The sequence below is a fragment of the Morus notabilis genome, unplaced genomic scaffold (genome assembly GCF_000414095.1).
Source record: "Morus notabilis unplaced genomic scaffold, ASM41409v2 Scaffold1245, whole genome shotgun sequence".
Lineage (NCBI taxonomy): Eukaryota > Viridiplantae > Streptophyta > Magnoliopsida > Rosales > Moraceae > Morus > Morus notabilis.
Window position 1 is genome coordinate 116,207 of NW_010362534.1, and position 18,613 is coordinate 134,819.

At 35.7% G+C, this 18,613-nt stretch overlaps 4 protein-coding genes across 4 annotated transcripts; 2 read left to right on the forward strand and 2 right to left on the reverse strand.

Annotated features, from left to right (window-relative positions):
- Positions 1-1,284: 1,284 nt before the first annotated feature.
- Positions 1,285-4,242, reverse strand: LOC21394784 (putative disease resistance protein RGA3). The gene is made up of 7 exons (XM_024168328.1): positions 3,974-4,242; positions 3,649-3,821; positions 2,974-3,080; positions 2,671-2,873; positions 2,201-2,472; positions 1,654-1,737; positions 1,285-1,529 (listed from the first exon to the last, which is right to left on the reverse strand). Exons 1-7 carry the CDS (start codon positions 4,240-4,242, stop codon positions 1,285-1,287), a joined length of 1,353 nt encoding a protein of 450 aa, XP_024024096.1.
- A 454-nt stretch (positions 4,243-4,696) lies between these two features.
- LOC112092355 (prostatic spermine-binding protein-like) lies at positions 4,697-5,333 on the forward strand. The gene is made up of 2 exons (XM_024168329.1): positions 4,697-4,890; positions 4,955-5,333. Exons 1-2 carry the CDS (start codon positions 4,697-4,699, stop codon positions 5,331-5,333), a joined length of 573 nt encoding a protein of 190 aa, XP_024024097.1.
- A 720-nt stretch (positions 5,334-6,053) lies between these two features.
- On the forward strand, positions 6,054-7,280 carry LOC112092356 (uncharacterized mitochondrial protein AtMg00810-like). Its single transcript, XM_024168330.1, has 2 exons — positions 6,054-6,377; positions 6,756-7,280. Exons 1-2 carry the CDS (start codon positions 6,054-6,056, stop codon positions 7,278-7,280), a joined length of 849 nt encoding a protein of 282 aa, XP_024024098.1.
- Positions 7,281-8,649: 1,369 nt separating this feature from the next.
- On the reverse strand, positions 8,650-13,983 carry LOC21394785. The gene is made up of 7 exons (XM_010102300.2): positions 13,019-13,983; positions 12,657-12,778; positions 10,653-11,534; positions 9,748-10,249; positions 9,515-9,656; positions 9,196-9,289; positions 8,650-8,934 (listed from the first exon to the last, which is right to left on the reverse strand). The coding sequence occupies exons 1-7, from the start codon at positions 13,976-13,978 to the stop codon at positions 8,811-8,813; spliced, it is 2,826 nt and encodes a 941-aa protein (XP_010100602.1). The 5' UTR covers positions 13,979-13,983; the 3' UTR covers positions 8,650-8,810.
- Positions 13,984-18,613: the final 4,630 nt, after the last annotated feature.

Here is an 18,613-nt window from a genome sequence, read left to right on the forward strand (position 1 = left end):
GAAAGCCGGAATACAAACACCCAAATATTGCTCGGAAAACAGAAAGCAAGAAGAAAGTTTTTTCTTTTGATTACCAGAGAGAGCATCTAAAAACTTTATATCTCAATCTATCCTCTCTGCCTCTATTTAAAGAAAATTGTATACAATGACGATGAGGAAAGTTAGGAACAAACCATGAGAGAGTGGAGAGGATCGTGGAGGAAATCATGGACCAAGTCATTCTTGTTCAGAGACTAAGTCTTCCCCTTTTTTTTCGTTCAAAATAGCAACTTTATTTGTTAATAGATAATCTCTTTAGATATAACCACTTTTATTTTTAATTAAAAAAAAAATTCACACTGCTCCAACAATCCCCCACTTGAATTTTTAACACGAAACTACAAACATGCTAGTGTGCAAAAATGAGCGTAATGAAACTGAGGAATACCTCTGGCGATGAGAACTGAGTCCCGTTAAAGTGCTTGTAAAAATTATCGGTAGAGTCTTGACTATCAAACCTAATCAAAATGATATAACAATCTTCCATTCCGTCATTTCTAACAAACATGGGGAAAAAATCAATATATATATATATATATATATCTAGATTAATTATAATCAATACTAAAAACCAGGACATGATCCAAAATTCAATCTGACAATCTGCATCTCCAAAATGTGATGAATAAATGAACCGCAAAAATGGCAGAAATCTGCATACGTCATGTGATTTGGAACTCCAAGAACACAGACGAGAGGCTTTCTTTCAACCTAAGTAAAATGGAAATATACTTGAAAGTTGAAACTCTAATTCACAAAAGCATCACGTAATATTTAGAAGGACAGATGCAGCCGCTTGAGGATGGAGCGCGATTCAATTGCTCGAGAACGTCAAGGGGGCTAGGGCTTCCTCTCTCTCAATCGGGGACAATTTGGATAAAACATTAATCAGGCCTGTATAAGTTTTTCAAATGGATTTGTGGCAAAATGGTCTGGGTTTTTCTAGAATTTTAACTTCAAAATTGATGTCTGATTCTACTGATTTTAGTTTTAATCCAAATATGTGTTCTTTTTTTTTAGAATGGTTTGTTGGTTTTTTGGTGATCAGACGGATCACGGGTCGTAGGATGTCGGATGCTCATGCTTATGCTCATTGCTGTAGAATCTTACAATGTCCGATGATCATGCTTTTCAATGGGACCGATGGCAAGAAGTTTGGCAGTGCTTTGAAACTATTGCAATCCCATAATTCCTATTCCAAGGAATGAAGACATGGCATGATATTTAAATTTGTGTCGTCGGTTGCTATTGCGCCTCTTCCCACTGCGGCATCATCCAAAACACATGTTCTTTCAATCTAGGGAACGAAACAAAATTTGTTGCACCATTTTCTTCATCTCTATGTTCTTTAACTCCCAAAAAATCAAGACCCACCATTTTCACTCTTTTCATGCTTCTTATCGAGAGTGACTCGAGAAATGGAAGTCTTCCTAGAGAAGGTAAACTCTCAAAATTGTGGCAATCAGCAAGTTCCAGACGAAACAGATAACCTGAGGACATCATCCATCTAGGAGAAACAGTGATTCTTAAATGTGTCAAATTTTGAGGCAGTTCAAAGGCTTTAAAGTATTTCATTATCATGTTCAATCCCATACTGCTCTTTAGACCACTTACGCAGGTCTCTATCATTTCTGAATTTGAGCCGCAATTCATTGAGGCCTTTGACCAGTATTCCTAACTTTTTAGTCTCATCAGTACCTGTTAAATTTCCACACCCATTTGTACAATCTCCAAAATCCTAATATGCTCCTTTATCTTTGGGTATAATCAACGCGTCTGTCGGCTGAAGACAATCAAGTGACCGAACTGCTTTTGGCGATCCTTCCAACACATGACACCAGGAATAATCCAAATATCTTAACTTGACCAGTTTCCCAATTCCCTTTGGTAATCGTTGAAGTTTCCAGCATGAACGGACATCCAGACTTTGTAGATTATTCAAATCGCACAACGATTCTCGTAGTTCCTTCAACGAATTATTGCACGATAAATCGAGATATCTCAAATACCGCAATTTGCCAACATGCTCTGGTAGTTTTTCCAAGGAAAGTAAACTCACGTTTAGAGATTCCAAATTACATAACTCGCATAATGTGTCCGGCAATCCACTCAACTCCATGTTCAAACTTTAAGTTAAGAGATGTCAAATTTTGAAATTTACCCACATCATCTGGCAACTTTTTCATCCGGCATTGAGACAAATCTAACCTTTGTAGATTAGAAAGATTGCGTATTGTGTCAGGCAGTCCCTCAAGATCTTCATAACCGGATAAATTGAGATATTCCAAATGGACCAACTTCCTAACATCTTCTGGTAATTTCTTAAGCCCGCATCGAAGCAAGTCTAAATGTTGCAGACTACATAAACCTCCTATCGTCACAGGCAACTCCTCCAATTGATTATCCTTTAACTCTTGATTTAGCGGGCAATTTCTTCAATCCATGACAACTAGACAAAAGCAAAGTCCGCAGATCACATAAATTGCAAAGCTCGTTGGGCAGCTCTGACAGATTCGAATTCTCAGACAAATCGAGATGCCTCAAATGTTTCAATTTACCAACATCGTTTTGTAAAAATGTACAAGGCTGCATTCCGACAAAATTAAGGATTGCAGACTAAATAAACCAAACATTGTATTAGGAGGTTCTTTCAAGTCATTTCCGGATAAATCAAGATATCTCAAATGAATCAATCTACCAACATCACGCGAAAGTTCTTGAAGACCACATGCAGACAGACATAATGTTTGAAGATGTGTCAGGTGCAAGAACTGTGAGCTATCAAAACCATGCATTCTTCTGTAATGTGATAGAATGATAAAACTGCGCAGATTCTTTTCAATTATCCGTGTTGACATTAAAGGTAGAAAATTTTCCTACATGTTCGACCACTAGAGTCAAATGTCTGGTTCTGTCATCCAGCAACTTTGTTACCTCACTAACATTGCCAACTTCCAGAATGACATATTCCTTTTTAGTCGAAAATTGAGCAAAGTCATGCACTATGTCATGCATCTTGTAACTAATAATACTGCCTGTTCCTGTATAATCAAATTGATCAATTTTTTAAAATTATTGAGAAAAGGACGGCCTTGCTAGACTGTTAAAACCATCTTGACATTCTTGCTCTGACTTTTTCATGTTATCATCACCAAAATAACCGTGTGCGATCCACAACTTAAATAAAGTGTTTAGTAGAATCACATGATCTTTGGGAAAGACGGAGCAATATAAGAAACAACGCCTTTCCAAGAGAGGCAAATCATAATAACTTAAAAGGAACGGAGCAAAAATCTCATCATTATTTTTCAATTCCCATAGTTTGTCATTCAAAACGCTCTCCCATTCATTCTTGGTCTCCTCAAATTGCATAAAACCTCCCAAGATCTTTGCAATGAGAGGTAAACCTTTGCACTTGCGAGCAATTGTTTTTTTACCAATTTCTTCCAGTTGTTGGCGCTATACTTCATTTCTTTTTGCAAATGCCTGATGTCTAATATCTCCCAACAATCCGTGTCAGACAAATTCTAAGAGTGACCATGCGAATGGTTGCACTCATCATGATTGCAACGTCCTTCTTTCGTGTCGTGACCAGTATTTTACTCCCACTTGCGCAATATTTTAGCGGTGCAATTATTTTTTCCCGCTTGTTCTTCTCTTCAGTCCACACATCATCTAAGACAATAAGAAACTTCTTTCCTGTTATAGATTCATGAATGCATTGTGATAAGGGTTCCAATTGAACAAGATCTTTATCACCACCCAAGACTTCAACAATCGCCCTAGCAAATTTTTCAACTCATCAAAAGGATCAGAGACAAAAACCCAAATTTTCTTCTCAAAATGAGCAGTGATCCTATCATCATTATACGCTAGTTGGCAAAGAGTGGTTTTTCCTAGCCCCCCCATCCCCACAATAGGGATGATATCAAACCCCTTCCCTTCATGACTACTGTTGGACAACAAATTGGTTACTAGATCATCCTTCTCTACATTAATACGGCCTTGAATTTCAGCTTCATCAAAAACGAAGACCCCCCCACTATTGAGATTATTGTACTTATCTTTTTCATTGGCAATCAAATCCAGCCCTTCATTAAGCTCTTTGATCTTAAGCAAAACGTCACGACGAACACTGAGTTGTTTGACTTTGGTAAAACAAAGCAACAAGTGGGCATGGAAAGCATAGCTTCTTCTTTCCATCAGCAGGAGCAATGCTACTTTCTCCTAATTTCTCAATTTCAGATTTGAGATGGAAGGTGTTCCACTCATCTAACACATCATCCACTTTTCTAGCCAGATCCTCAGAGAGAACGAGTTCGTGAAAGTAAAAAATTCTTGAACAGCCGTCCTCCGCTTCGCGATTTGTTGAAGGAAAACTGAGGGTTAGGGAAGAACTCTGACGATTTTTGAGAGGAGACGTAGACTAGAAGCCAAGTAGTGGTTTGCTGTGATTTTTTGAAGGTGGGTCATAGTTCTTAACTTGTTTGAACTTTTAGTTTGATCATTACCTAAGGAAATAAAAATATGGGTGGTTTTCAGTCGTGCATGATGAGCTTTTATTAAATATATATATTTTTTATTTTTTTGGTTTCTTGTACAGATTGCATTTTTATGGACTTTTATGTTTTGTTTGCTTTGTCATCTGTTTCAGAATATGGTAAGAATTGAGGAGATAGATGACAATGAGGGACCTCATGAAAGACCTCAAGTGGTTAGGGAAAATTTGTTGTGTTTAATGAGTTCTGAATATGATGGTGGTGATAATGATGATAGAGATGATGAGGATGATGTGGATCATGGGGCTGAGTTGGATAATAGAGATGTGATGGGGATGATGTGGATCATGGGGTGAGTTGGATAATAGAGATGTGATGGGGATGATGTGGATCATGGGGTGAGTTGGATAATAGAGATGTGATGGGGATGATGTGGATCATGGGGCTGAGTTGGATGATAGAGATGATGGGGATGATGAAGATGATGTGGATCATGGGGCTGAGTTGGATGATCGAGATGATGGGGATGATGAGGATGATGGGGATGATGAGGATGATGTGGATCATGGGGCTGAGTTGGATGATAGAGATGATGGGGGTGATGAGGATGATGTGAATGACGAGGACGATGGGGAATCATCATCACCAACAGATGATGATGATGATCCGGCATGGCAGCAAGATATAGAGAATGAATCTGCCTCCACAGAAATTTACCAATCCTATGTTGACAAAGAAAATGAGGAAGATGATGAGGATCAATACCATTGGGATAGTAGTCACAGAAGTGGTTAAAAAAATTAAAAAACAAACAAACAAACATAATAGGTAACTAAGATTAAGATCACAAATAACGTCTATAGATTTAAATAAAATCCATGCAAGGCCATGGGTCAGTGTGGTCAAGTGAAAGTAGCAACAGAGATCGATGTCATATCTTCTTTCCAGTCATGTCTCCCTATACAATATAAAGCCGAGCACAAAAGAAACAGTAGTGTCATTTTTCCTACTTGACATATACAAGTTCAAAAATGGAATCAAAACGGTTGTTAATTAGTGCGAATTCTCCTTAAAACAAACCTTACACATGACGTAAGTGAAAAAGTTAAAAACTTTTTTTTTTTTTTTTTTGCGTGGATTAACTTTAACGCATTTAAATAGTAAGTATTAGATAGATAAAAAGGCAAACAAGAAAATGTATAAACAAAGTAATTTCCTCTTCAAAGTGCGTTATCACTTATCACTAAAGTTGTTGCTTCTTAAAAGGAAGAAAAGAGACGGTCCTCTGGAGCAAGAACTCGTTCACCATCACCAGTTAGTCTATGAATCCAATTCCAAATATACCCTTACGACATCGGCAATCGGGGCTCGGCACATTGGACATTTCCCACTATTCCATTAAAGTTCATGTGCACATTTTAAGCATGTGCACATGTGACCACATCTGTAAGAAAATATCAAGACAACCTCACTTCTGAAGCACCAAGAGAATCCAACCCGGTGATAGATCCAAGTATGACCGAGACCATCACAAAAGAAGGTATCTCTAATACCCCTGAAATTCCTGATATTGATATTCCTATAGCTCACAGAAAAAAGCCACGATCATGTACACTTCATCCCATCTCCAAGTTTGTGTCACAAGAAAACTTGACTAATGGTTTCCAAGCCTTTGTCTCTAATCTCAACAATATAGAAATTCTAAAGAATGTGCAGAAGGCATTAGCCATTCCGGAGTGGAGAAATGTTGTCATGGAGGAAATGAGAGCTTTGAAGAAAAATGAGACGTGGGATGTAATGGAGCTGCCGAGAGGGAAGAAAACAATGGGTTGCAAGTGGGTATTTACCCTCAAATACAAAGCGGATGGAACGGTAGAATGATACAAAGCTCAACTTGTTGCTAAGGGTTTCACACAAACTTATGGCATCGACTACACCGAGACATTCGCTCATGTGGCAAAACTAAACACAGTTTGGGTTCTTCTATCCTTGGCATCTAATCTGGATTGGCCCTTTTAGCAACTCGACATCAAGAATGCCGTCTAGAATGAAGAATTAGAAGAATAGGTCTATATGGACATGCCACCGGGATTCAGCAAAGGGCAAGAAGACAAGCGAGTGTGTAAACTTAAGAGATCACTTTATGGCCTTAAGCAGACCTCAAGAGCGTGGTTTGACAGATTTGCATAAGTGATAAAGGATCAAGGATATTTACAGGGTCAAACAGATCATACTGTGTTCTTCAAACAAGCCAAAGATGGGAAGAAGGTGATCCTAATAGTCTATGTGGATGATATAATCCTTACTGGTGATAATATAGCAGAAATGGAGAGATTGAAAAGTATTCTTGCTATGGAGTTTGAAGTGAAAGATTTGGGGCAAATGAGGTATTTTTTGGGAATGGAAGTTGCTAGGTCAAAGAAAGGAATCAATGTCTCCCAGAGGAAATATGTCTTTGATCTTCTCACAGAAACAGGTATGCTTGGATGCAAACCAAGTGACACCCCGGTTGAAGCCGGGAAGAAGATTGTAGACGATGGAAAGTTGGTTGATAAAGACAGATATCAAAGACTAGTAGGCAAGCTAATATACTTGTCCCATACTAGACCTGATATTGCATTTGCAGTTAGTGTGGCTAGCCAACATATGCACTTGCCAAAAGAAGCTCACTTGGAGGCAGTATACAAGATACTTAGGTATCTCAAAGGATCACCTGGCAGGATTATTTTTCAAAAGGACTAGCTGCAGAGGGATAGAAGTCTATACAGATGCAGACTGGGCAGGTTCAATTGAAGATAGAAAATCGACTTCTGGATACTGTATGTTTGTATAGGGAATTTAGTAACCTAGAGGAGCAAGAAACAAAATGTGGTGGCTCGGAGCAGTGCTGAGGCAGAATTTAGAGCGGTTACCCAAGGAATATGTGAAGCACTATGGCTGAGAAAACTACTAGAGGAGCTCCAAATTACAGTAGAATTCCCGGTTAAACTCTACTGTGATAACAAGGCGGCAATTAATATATCACTCAATCCAGTCCAACATGACTGAACCAAGCATGTGGAAGTGGATAGACATTTCATTAAAGAAAAGGTGGAGAAGGGAATCATTTGCATGACCTATGTTCCTACTCAAGATCAAGTTGCAGACATATTCACCAAAGGGCTCGCAAGACAAAAATTCGATGACTTCTTAAGCAAGTTAGAAATGATTAATATATATGATCCAACTTAAGGAAGAGTGTTGAAATCCCGAATTTATTGTTAGGGATATTGTTCCCTATTCAGGATAGATTGTTTCCTGATTTGATTTAATTTAAAATAGATCACTTTCCTGATCTCTAGGCCTAAGTTCTAGGAGATTTGATTTTCATAGTTGTATTATAAATTAGGAACCCTAATGTACCGAATTACTCATTCAATATAGAAAATAGAGAGCAATATTTCAGCTTTCAAAACATAATAGGTAGCTAAGATTAAGATCACAAATAACGTCTATAGATATAAATAAAAGGAAAATAGTAGAAAATAGGCCAATATGAAAAGCTTAAGAAAGTATATAGGCCAATTTTTAGTTATAGAAATTAATAGGCCATAACTTGTCAAGTTATGGTTCATAATCAAATAAGTTATGGACAAATTTGTCAAGTTATGGTTCATAACCAAACAAGTTATAGACAATTATGGACAATAACTTGTCAAGCTATGGTTCATAACTAGACAAGTTATGGACGAAAACATTAATTTGGCCTATTTATTAACTTATGTAAACTATTGGCCTATTAATTTTAATTCATCTCAAATCTTGGCTTATTTTCTTCTTTCTCCCTAAATAAAATCCATGCAAGGCCATGGGCCAGTGTGGTCAAGTGAAAGTAGCAACAGAGATCGATGTCATATCTTCTTTCCAGTCATGTCTCCCTATACAATATAAAGCCGAGCACAAACAGTAGTGTCATTTTTCCACTTGACATATACAAGTTCAAAAATGGAATCAAAACGGTTGTTAATTAGTGCGAATTCTCCTTAAAACAAACCTTACACATGACGTTAGTGAAAAAGTGAAAAACTTTTTTTTTTTTTTTTTTGCGTGGATTAACTTTAACGCATTCAAATAGTAAGTATTAGATAGACAAAAAGGCAAACGCAAAAATGTATAAACAAAGTAATTTCCTCTTCAAAGTGTGTTATCACTGATCACTAAAGTTTTGCTTCTTAAAAGGAAGAAAAGAGACGGTCCTCTGGAGCAAGAACTCGTTCGCCATCACCAATTAGTCTATGAATCCAATTCCAAATATACCCTTACGACATCGGCAATCGGGGCTCGGCACATTGGACATTTCCCACTATTCCATTGAAGTTCATGTGCACATTTTAAGCATGTGCACATGTGACCACATCTGTAAGAAAACAATTTCAACATCACCAAAATGGTTTACACATTCAAGAACCTGTGATGAAACGTTTTGGACTCTATTTTTTAAACAAACATTGGTCGAATTTTTTTCTTCACTAGTTTTGGTCCTCGAATAAATAATTTGATAAAAAAAAATGTACATAAATCAAAAGAAACATTTTTTGAAAGCAAAAGTCCAAAATTTGGGAAATGAAAAGCTCAAATCATTTTAAGGGAAATTCTAAGCTTCAAAAGCAAGGATTACCTGTACAACAGAGAGTCGACCTTCATTTCATAGCAGATACAACAGTTTCCTTTCTTTGGTACTGCCCTGCCAAATGATTTCTTTTCCCCTTCTACTGAAACAATTGTTTCATACATAGTTTCAGTTTTAAGTTTACCAAAAAGTGCAGAAACATTCCTTATTTTTTAACTCGTAATATAGCAAAGTAAAGCAAAGGAAAGGTCAAAAAAAAAAAAAAAAAAAAAAAAAAAAAAAAAAAAAAAAAAAAGAAGAAGAAGAAGGTTTTATTTGGTCCATATTCATTTCAGATTGACCAAGTTTTAAAGGAATAGGTAAAAACCTGAATGAAGGTCCTGCTTCATGGATTGTTGCATTAGTATCATATGCATGTCCATGCAACTCTTTAATGATTTTCTAATCTCAGATATCTCTTGATAAAATTGCTCCATTTGCCCTCTTAGCTCGCATATCATTTCCATTTCCTGACAAGTTTATTGCACAGTTATTTCATTGACAGAATCTTCAGAATACAATATATTGAGATGATTATTTGAAAAATGTAGGAGTACTTACAATTGAAGGATAATTTCTGGAGGAAGTGCATTGCCGAGCAGTATGGTAGTAAGGTTGTGATGGGAAATTTTGGCTTGGAGAGGTCGATGTAGCTAGATTGGAGTCATCACCAACTTCGTCATCTCGAAAACTCCATGATCTTAGTAGAGTTGGTGAAGGAAATTGCATTAGTGATGATGTTGATTGATCAAAATAATTACCGGCTTCGTGATATTGACCACTAGTTAAACTCTCTTCTTCTTCTTCTTCTTCTTCTTCTTCTCCTTCACCTTGTTCTTGTTCTTGCTCTTCTCCTTCTATCTCTTCTTCCCCAATTTCATGTCGTTGTTGTTGCTGCTGTCGTTGACGGTTTTGGAGGAAAGACAAGAATTGGTTTTTCCCTTCAACTTCTTCACCTTGGCTGCCACCAACAGGATGCGCTTGCCTAATTTCTAAGCGAGTCGCCATCAATCTGTCCATTTTCTCTCGGAAATCACTCGCAAGAAAACTTGACACTGTCCCTCTGCATGGATGAATTGGGAATTAGAATTCGCCAAATTTAGGTGTGAAATTGTGAATCGTCATACAAAATTAAAGAGAGCATACAGTTTCTGACTATGAGGATGTGAGGTCATACTTTGATAATTATCTGCACATATATACTCATCCACAAACATTTGATATTTTTTTCAACTTGACATTTATTCATGCATAATATTACCACATAATTTATTTTGAAAATAGGAAAATAAGTAAAGTGCTCACGATCCTTGTCTACAAGCTATGATGGAAATACAAACAATTGATGCTCACAGTATCTGATAGATACTATTCGAATCGCATGCATAGTTATTTATCTAAACTGTGACTCTTCAAGCTCAAGACTAGAAATACAATTAAGAAATCAGTATGGTTGGTACATGTACCTTTCAAGTAGTCGACGAATTTCAGCATTGTCCGAGTTGGAGTTAAGCATTTCACGGTACCATTCTTGCCTGCGGTGTTCCCAGTAGCTCCGAGGGCGAGAAATGTCACTGATCCAATCGTAATTGATTTCAGCATGCTCTTGGTAGTTCTCTTCGAGCTCTTCTGCAACATCATTTCCATCCCAGACACCACAAGACGTGCTCACTTCTTCATTGCCTGCTGTTTCTTGTGAAGCGAGATTTCTATCCTCCGAGCATGTTTCTTGCACGTCAAGATTTCTGTAATCAAAGCCCATTTCTCGCCATGTTATGCTCGAACTTGGACAGGGTTCCTCACGAGTATCTTCGATGCTACGTGCACAAAGATCCTGTATTGGAGTTGTTGTATCTTGTTCTGCAGACAAGGGACTGGGTTCTTGGTGAATATCTTCGATGATATGCATTGTAGGATCCTGTGACAGGGATAATGTATCCTGTATTGGGATTAAGGGACCGGATTCCTCGTGAACATATACGATGTTATGCGCAGCAGTGTCCTGTACTTGGGTTATTGTATCTTGTACTGGGGTTGAGGGACCGGTATCTTTGATGTTATGGGCTAGAGGATCTTGTATTGAGATTGTTGTATCCTGTATTGTGGTTAAGGGACCGAGTTCCTCGTGGATGATATAAGCCGGAGGATCCTGTACTTGGGTTGTTCTATCCTGTCGCTCTATGAAATTAACTTCTGGATTCTGAATATTTCTATCTGGCTTATTTGGGATGGACGAATTTTCCAAATTAGTACTGTTGTTAGTTGTTTCCCTCCCGGGGCTTCCAGGATTAGTAGTTGCATCACTCTGAGATGTTGCAGAATGCTCAAATCCAATGCTGAATCTCTCCCTGGATTGAGAACAGTTTTCATATTAATTACACCATCAAAATTTTGTTACGCTACCAAAAATCTACCAGAGATTACGTCTAAAAGTGTGAAAAAGGATTAGATTTGTGTTTTATATTAGCATTATTTTGAAACACCCCACTTAACTTTCTAAATATCCAAGACAGTCGCTGCATGAAATGACAAAAGAGGACAATCACGTGAAAATTATATTAATGATAATAATACTTAAACGAATACTTATGATAGTTTTGAAACCAAAATAAGCATTCTTAAAATAACTAGTCATTGAGTAACGTTCATATATATATATATATATATATATATGCACATGTATAGAGTCACACACATACGAAATTATGCTTTGTTTACTTCCAAAAACCATGTCATCTAATTTCTAAATATGTACAGGACAACAACTTCAAAACTTTATTACTAGGAGAACATTTACAGCCAAAGACATATTACATTTATAATGTAGTTGATCCTAATATGTAATGTTTCCTGTAAGAAAATGCTCAAGGAAGCTTTAAGGTTTCAACTTAACTAATAATTCATTCATTTTCTTTTTGTGATATCAGTTAATTTAGTAGGCACCCCCTATATCTCATATAGCCTCTTGCCTGACATGGATTAAAACTAGAGAATGGTAGTTGAACAAAGATATTTAGTGGAAATGGGTTAGCTGATCATTTACTAATATTAAATACTCTCCATACTCTTTGATACATTGATCAGTGATTAGTTATCTTCAATGGCATTTTCCTTATTACAAAAATAATAATAAAATCTGCCAGGATATTCACCGACTTATTTACAGTCATTTTTATTGTAAAACATCCTAACTCAACAATTAACTGACTGTGAAATTACAACCAAGTTGCCATCATTGAGTTTAAAAAACAAAAAACAAAAAAATCATCTCAGTAACAACTTCAGAAAACATCAACCTTGAAATATAGTAAGAAGCAAAAATGCAAAGAAAATGATACCAAAAAATGTAATACCCTTTTCTACCATAATATCCCCGAAACCATGCGAAAGCAGTTAATCTTTATTTTGGAACAACACTGTTCCATGTGAAAGAATTTTTTTTTTTTTTTTTTTTTTTTGCTTTTAATTACCTGAGATGCGTAATGGAAGACCCTAGTGGCAGCCTCTCCACTTGTGACGCCGCCGCGAACCGCTGCTGCTGCCGGTCTTGAACCGCAGTGCCACGTTGCAGCAATCTAAGCCTAAGCATTGACTGCAAAAGAAAACAAAACAAAAAAAACCATCAAATTTGTGAAACTGGCCAACCCAGGAAGAGGAATTTAAATTTTTCTTTTTTTTTTTCAAGTAAATGGGGTGCTCTAGTAGCTACAGAAGTTCTTTTTGCAAAAAAACAAAAAACCAAAAAAACCAAAAAAAAAAAAAAAAAAAAAAACCCCAAAAAGAAAACAAAAAAAAAAGTTGCAGACTCTAATGGTAATTTTATGATTTAAACCTGGATTCGGCCTTTTTGAGGGAACCTCGAAACTGCTTTGCGCTCAACCAGCGCGTTGAGCTCTCCCTGCCGCTCCCTCTCCATTTGCATAAGCAAATCGGCAAACGCCCGCCGACCTCTGATCCGCGGCGAGAAAATCCTCTGCTCCGTGTGATCGGAGACGGGGGACAAACAATCACGCGGAGAATTAGACTGTTCGCGCCCGTTGTCATTGCCGCCGGAACTAGAACAGGACAGAGTACTCTGCCCCTGATTTGCAGCCGTCAATCTCTTGATTATATCAGCCACTCTGACTCTCTCGTTTTCACCTGCATCCGAATTCTGGCTCCGGCATGGAGAAGGCATCTCGCTTGGTGCAGTTCTATCGGAATGCCAATCCCCCGATGAATCAAATCTCTCTTCGCAAACAGAGTCCTCTGCTTCTGGCTCTGACTCTCTTGGGGAAGAAGAAGGAGAAGAAGAAGAAGAATTATTCTCATTGCCACTCAATCCCCAGTCGGCTGAAACTGCTGAATTGGAATTGTTTCCATTCTTGGATCGGTTTAGCCTCTTCTCCCATATCCGTACCAGAGAAGCCGCCCCGATATTCGGGCTTTCGGGGCCAAGGCTATCCAACCGAGGCAGAGGTGGAGGCAGAGTCTCTGTTTTTGTTGTTGGCATTTCTTTGGATTTTCTTGAAGGAAAACTGTTCTTCTCTTTGAAATTAGAGTTGGTAGATTTTCCGTGATTGTCGGCGCAGAAACGCTGGTGGTTCGGAAGCCAACATGAATTTTCGTTCTCATTGGAGGCAGAGGAGTCTGGAGGGATTGAAATGCAGGTGGTGTGGAGATTGTGATCTTTGACCAGGAATTTTCTCCAATTGCAGCCGCTCTCTCTGTGGCACCCGTCTCTCCTATTTCGATCCCGTAAGACACAGCCGAACGGCGAAGACGGAGCGATTTCGACTTGAGATGATGCCATTTCTTTATCCACTTTCAACACCTCTCCTCCTTGATCATTTTGATAACAATACAAAAGGAAATAATAGCATTTTTGGAGAGGATTGGGTGAGGAAGATTCATAGGAACAAACCAACCTTACAAATTTTGGTTTTTTCCCTCTATGATCACAAAACGATCTGTTTTGGTTTTTTCCACAATTGGAAAAAAAAATCCCCCAACAAAAAAGAGAAGCTGTTTTTAGGCCTTATTCTGCGTCCGCCACAAGAACAATTAATTCCCGTTTTGCCTTTGCCTATTTTTAGAATCCTCGAGTAACTGAAAACCAAGGCGGAAAAAAAAATGTGTTTTGGTTGAAGGAGGGAGGAGAAGAGGACTGTTTTGGAGCTAATACCGAATGGAAGGAAAAATGTGTCTTTTTTTAGAGGACAAAAACAGAGGGAGAGAGATTAGTGCTAATAAAACAGTGAGAGGAAGTTTGGTGAGGAAAAAGGGGAGAGATTAGAGACGTTGGTTTTTTAGCCGTTGGGAATGTGGGGTCATGGAATGAAATCTTTGGTTAGCGCAGTTTCACAGCTTCGGTCATAAAATAAAATAAATACCTGTTGTGGGGTGTAAAAGAAAACTTTATTAGTAAAGTATGAATCGTTGGATCATGCTAGTATTTAAATTATAATGTAATTTGATGAAAATCTAGCCATTTACAAATGACAGTATTGGTGAGTATTCCTTTTTTGGCCCTATTAAATAATTCTTTTATATGTTTTAATCTATAAAAAATAAAAGATGGGAAACATGAACCTGCCATGGAATGTATTTATTACTATGGTCTTGTTTATTTTACGAATTCAAATTTTTAATTTTAATTTTGTTATAATATGTGCCAGACTCTCAATCTTCTTTTTCTTTATTCTTTGACTTCTACTTACTAAAGACTGATGAATTGCCTTACCATATTCACATTCCAGCGTTAGGTTCTCTTCTATAATCTATCTTTTTTTTTATACTAGAAAAAAATATATTTTTAAATATATTATATTATTTTTGTATTTCATTTTCACCATGTGCCAAAAAACAAAAAAAAACAAAAAAGAACACACACACACACATTACTTACATGCCAAGTAGGGAATTCAACACGAAGATATAGCCATCCAAATCTAATCAGTTAACCCCCAGAATTAGTAGTGATTAAGGCTCTTTATTATATTATTATTATTATTTTCATTATTATACATATATATATAGATATATTTTTTTGGGCCATGACATCGCAGTTGACACTATGCTTAAATTGCAGCATTATTGTAGAGTATCTAACGGCTTCGTTTTTCCTTTTCTTTGGATTCAGTTTTCAACTTTCACTATTATTATACACGTAAATTGGCTTCTACTTAACTTTAACTATTAGGTTTAGTGATCCCTTGTATTTTTTGAGTATTCGCATAACGTAGGCTTTATTAATGTTACGGGAAATATATTCACGTTAAGCCTTCAATCTTTCTTTTAGGGAAAAAAAATGATACAGAAATCTACGAAAGTGGTACATCATCGTGACAATGCGATCTATGTAGCATATATATATATATATATATATATATATTTGGCATTTGTACATAAACAATATTGTATAAAAGAATTGCCGCATGAATAAAATAAATTATTTGATTAACTTAATTATCAAAGAGATTTAACCATTAAAACATCATAAAGAGAAACTGATGGCTTAACAAGAGGGGGTTAAGGCTTAACCTCAAATAGGTTATTTGCATGCTTTTGATTATTTCTTGTGTTTTCTTTATGGAAGGTAAATGGGTCATGGCTTTGACCGTGTGACTGGTTCGATAAAAAAGAAACTTGAACTTTTAGGATATTATCCATGATACCAATAAACAAGAGTTTGGGTGAATAATTGACCTAACCCAAATCATTCATTATGACTGGTGTCTCGTGATAGAACTTCCAAGGTATATATTGAAAAAATGAATGGGGTTTGACCGAGTCAAAAAATAAAAAAATTCACTTTCACATTGGACCTAATTCGCCTATCCTTCAAATCATTTGGCATACGACGCGAGCATAAATTTTTTTTTTTTTTTAACTTGAAGTGGGAGATTTGAATCTTTTATTTTACGGTTTTTATGGTGGAGTCGGATGTAAAATTACTATCAAGTTATGCATGCAACCACATATATTTTCTTTTTAGAAAATAAAATAGAATTTTAGATTGTCTAGTAGAGAGAAAATGATAAATAAAGGAAAATAAAAATTTATGGGGCCCACTAATTTTTAATCCTTATAACTTTAGGAAGAAAAGATGAGAGAAAAAGTTTAACAAACAAATGAGGTGTAAAATAATAATTTTAACGTTCATCATTTATCATATTTTTATTTGTATTAGGATATTATTATAAAATATCTTATATTTAATATTTTCTTTTTACTTTTCTTTCTCTTCTACTAAATAACATGAGAAAAAAACTATTTTACTTTTCTTACCTAGATATTTTATTTCTCCTTCCTTTTTCTTTTCTATCCATCATAACATTAAGAAATCCTTTATAGCATTTTGTTTTCTCTAGAGAGTTAAATTTTAGAGGATTATTTTGGCGTGAATTTGCGTACAGGAGAAACTGTTCTTATATTCTTAAAAATTTCTATATTTAAATTTTTTGATAATTAATTTATTTAGCTTGAGTGGAAGAGTGATTTGTATTCTAGATCTTAATATTAGATGTGTGCACATAAATACTACGGTTAGGCTAAACATGCAGCCTTAAAGATTTTGGAAGCACTTTGTTTTTATTTATTTTGATACAGGAAGCACTTTGTTTCAATGGTAGGTATTACCAACTTAATTAACCATTAAAACGTACGACATTTGATTAGAGCATATAAAATATATTTATATATATGTAACTCCTAATATGATGATAATTAAGCCTTTAAGAGGACATTCAAATTCAATGCATTTATATGAAGAATTTACAAGAACGTTATAGTATGGAGAAAAAAAAAAAAAAAAAGTGGCGTCATTTCTTACAATATGCTGCACAAAAATAATTGAGCGATCTACTTTTTGTGCGTTACTGGAATAATTAAATGCTTTAATGGCTCTAATAAGGAAAAACAGTTTGGTCATTACTATTTATTTTGAAATATGGGGTCCTCCTTTTCTGATTAAAAGTGTTTCTATCAAACACACTATTAAAGTTATTTTACGCAAAAATCTTCTGAAAAAGAAAGAAAATAAGAAGACGGCAAAGTCATGCATGTTCTAATTAAGCCAACTAATAAAGATTATACCTCCACAAATAGGTGGATTAATTGTGAGATAGAATAATTGAGTGAAGTAGATGAAGATTACTAGTCACTGTATACATCTTAAAATTAAGTGAAAGATATATGAGTAATATTATAAACATGGATTATCCCCCGTATCTATTTTGAGGATGTTGCAAAGCCGTAACTAATGAAAGTAAAGAATAGATATAAGTTGATTGGGAAGAATTTTGAGCTCAATTGATAGGTTTATTTGAGAGAACTCACAACCTCCTAACAATACAAACATGCCACTCTTTTCAAACTTTATTCGATGAATTAAAAAGATAGATCATTTCAACCCAAAAATTAAGTAATTATTTTACTAATAACACAGCATGTTCAATATAAGGATAATGCATAAAAATATGGGATCACTCTCATGACTCCTAAAACTGGTTAGTAACTATTTCAAATAAATAAAATGATTATTTTCATTAGTGCTTCTGAATTTTAGGATTATTCTCAATTTATCCTTTAAACTTTAAAAATTCTCACTTTACCTCTTGAATTTTGAATTGTTCTCACATAATCTTTTTTGTTGAAATTTATGTTAAAATCATACGGAAAAAGAAGGCGTTAAGTGTAGTCATATGATTTTTAACTGTTTATTTTAACAGAAATCCAAATAGAACGACCACGTGATTGCATTGTTATCTTTTTTCTATATATTTTTAACAGTTAATTGTAACAGAAGGTATTAAATGGACATAATTCAAAGTTTATGAAGTAAAATGAGAATTTTTAAAGTTCAAAAGATAAACTGAGAATGACCTTAAAGCTCAAAAGACATCAATGAAATTTCATAATTTATTTAAAATAAAATATACAAAATCATAACAGAGTACAAGGTGATAATAATAACAACAACAACAACAACAACAACATAGCTAGCTGCAATTTGCATATGGGATGCCCTAATATAAATCGTAGTACCTCTGTCCTAACGCTCAGAAACATTTTTGACAAAACACTACTCTTCTTCTTTGATTCTTGTTATACGAAATGGCATTGACCAAAATCCTCCATCTTTTCCTTTCCGGCTTTCTGTTCGTTTTCTGTACCTCTGTTTTATGATCAGCCTTTGAAAAAACACACAAAAAATAAAATAAAAATAAAAATAAAAACACTTTAACGAGTGCAAATGCATCAGGCTTTTTTCAAAAAATAAAAAATAAAAAGCAAATAATTGGAATGGTTGTCGCACGTGAGTAATTTCATCTAGTCTGGCATTTGCCCTACGGCCCAGATTAGTTTGAAATTCGTATCCTATGTTGTTAATTGTGATAAATTCTCTCAGCCTAAAAAGAGGAGGGAAAAGAAAAATAATATTTTC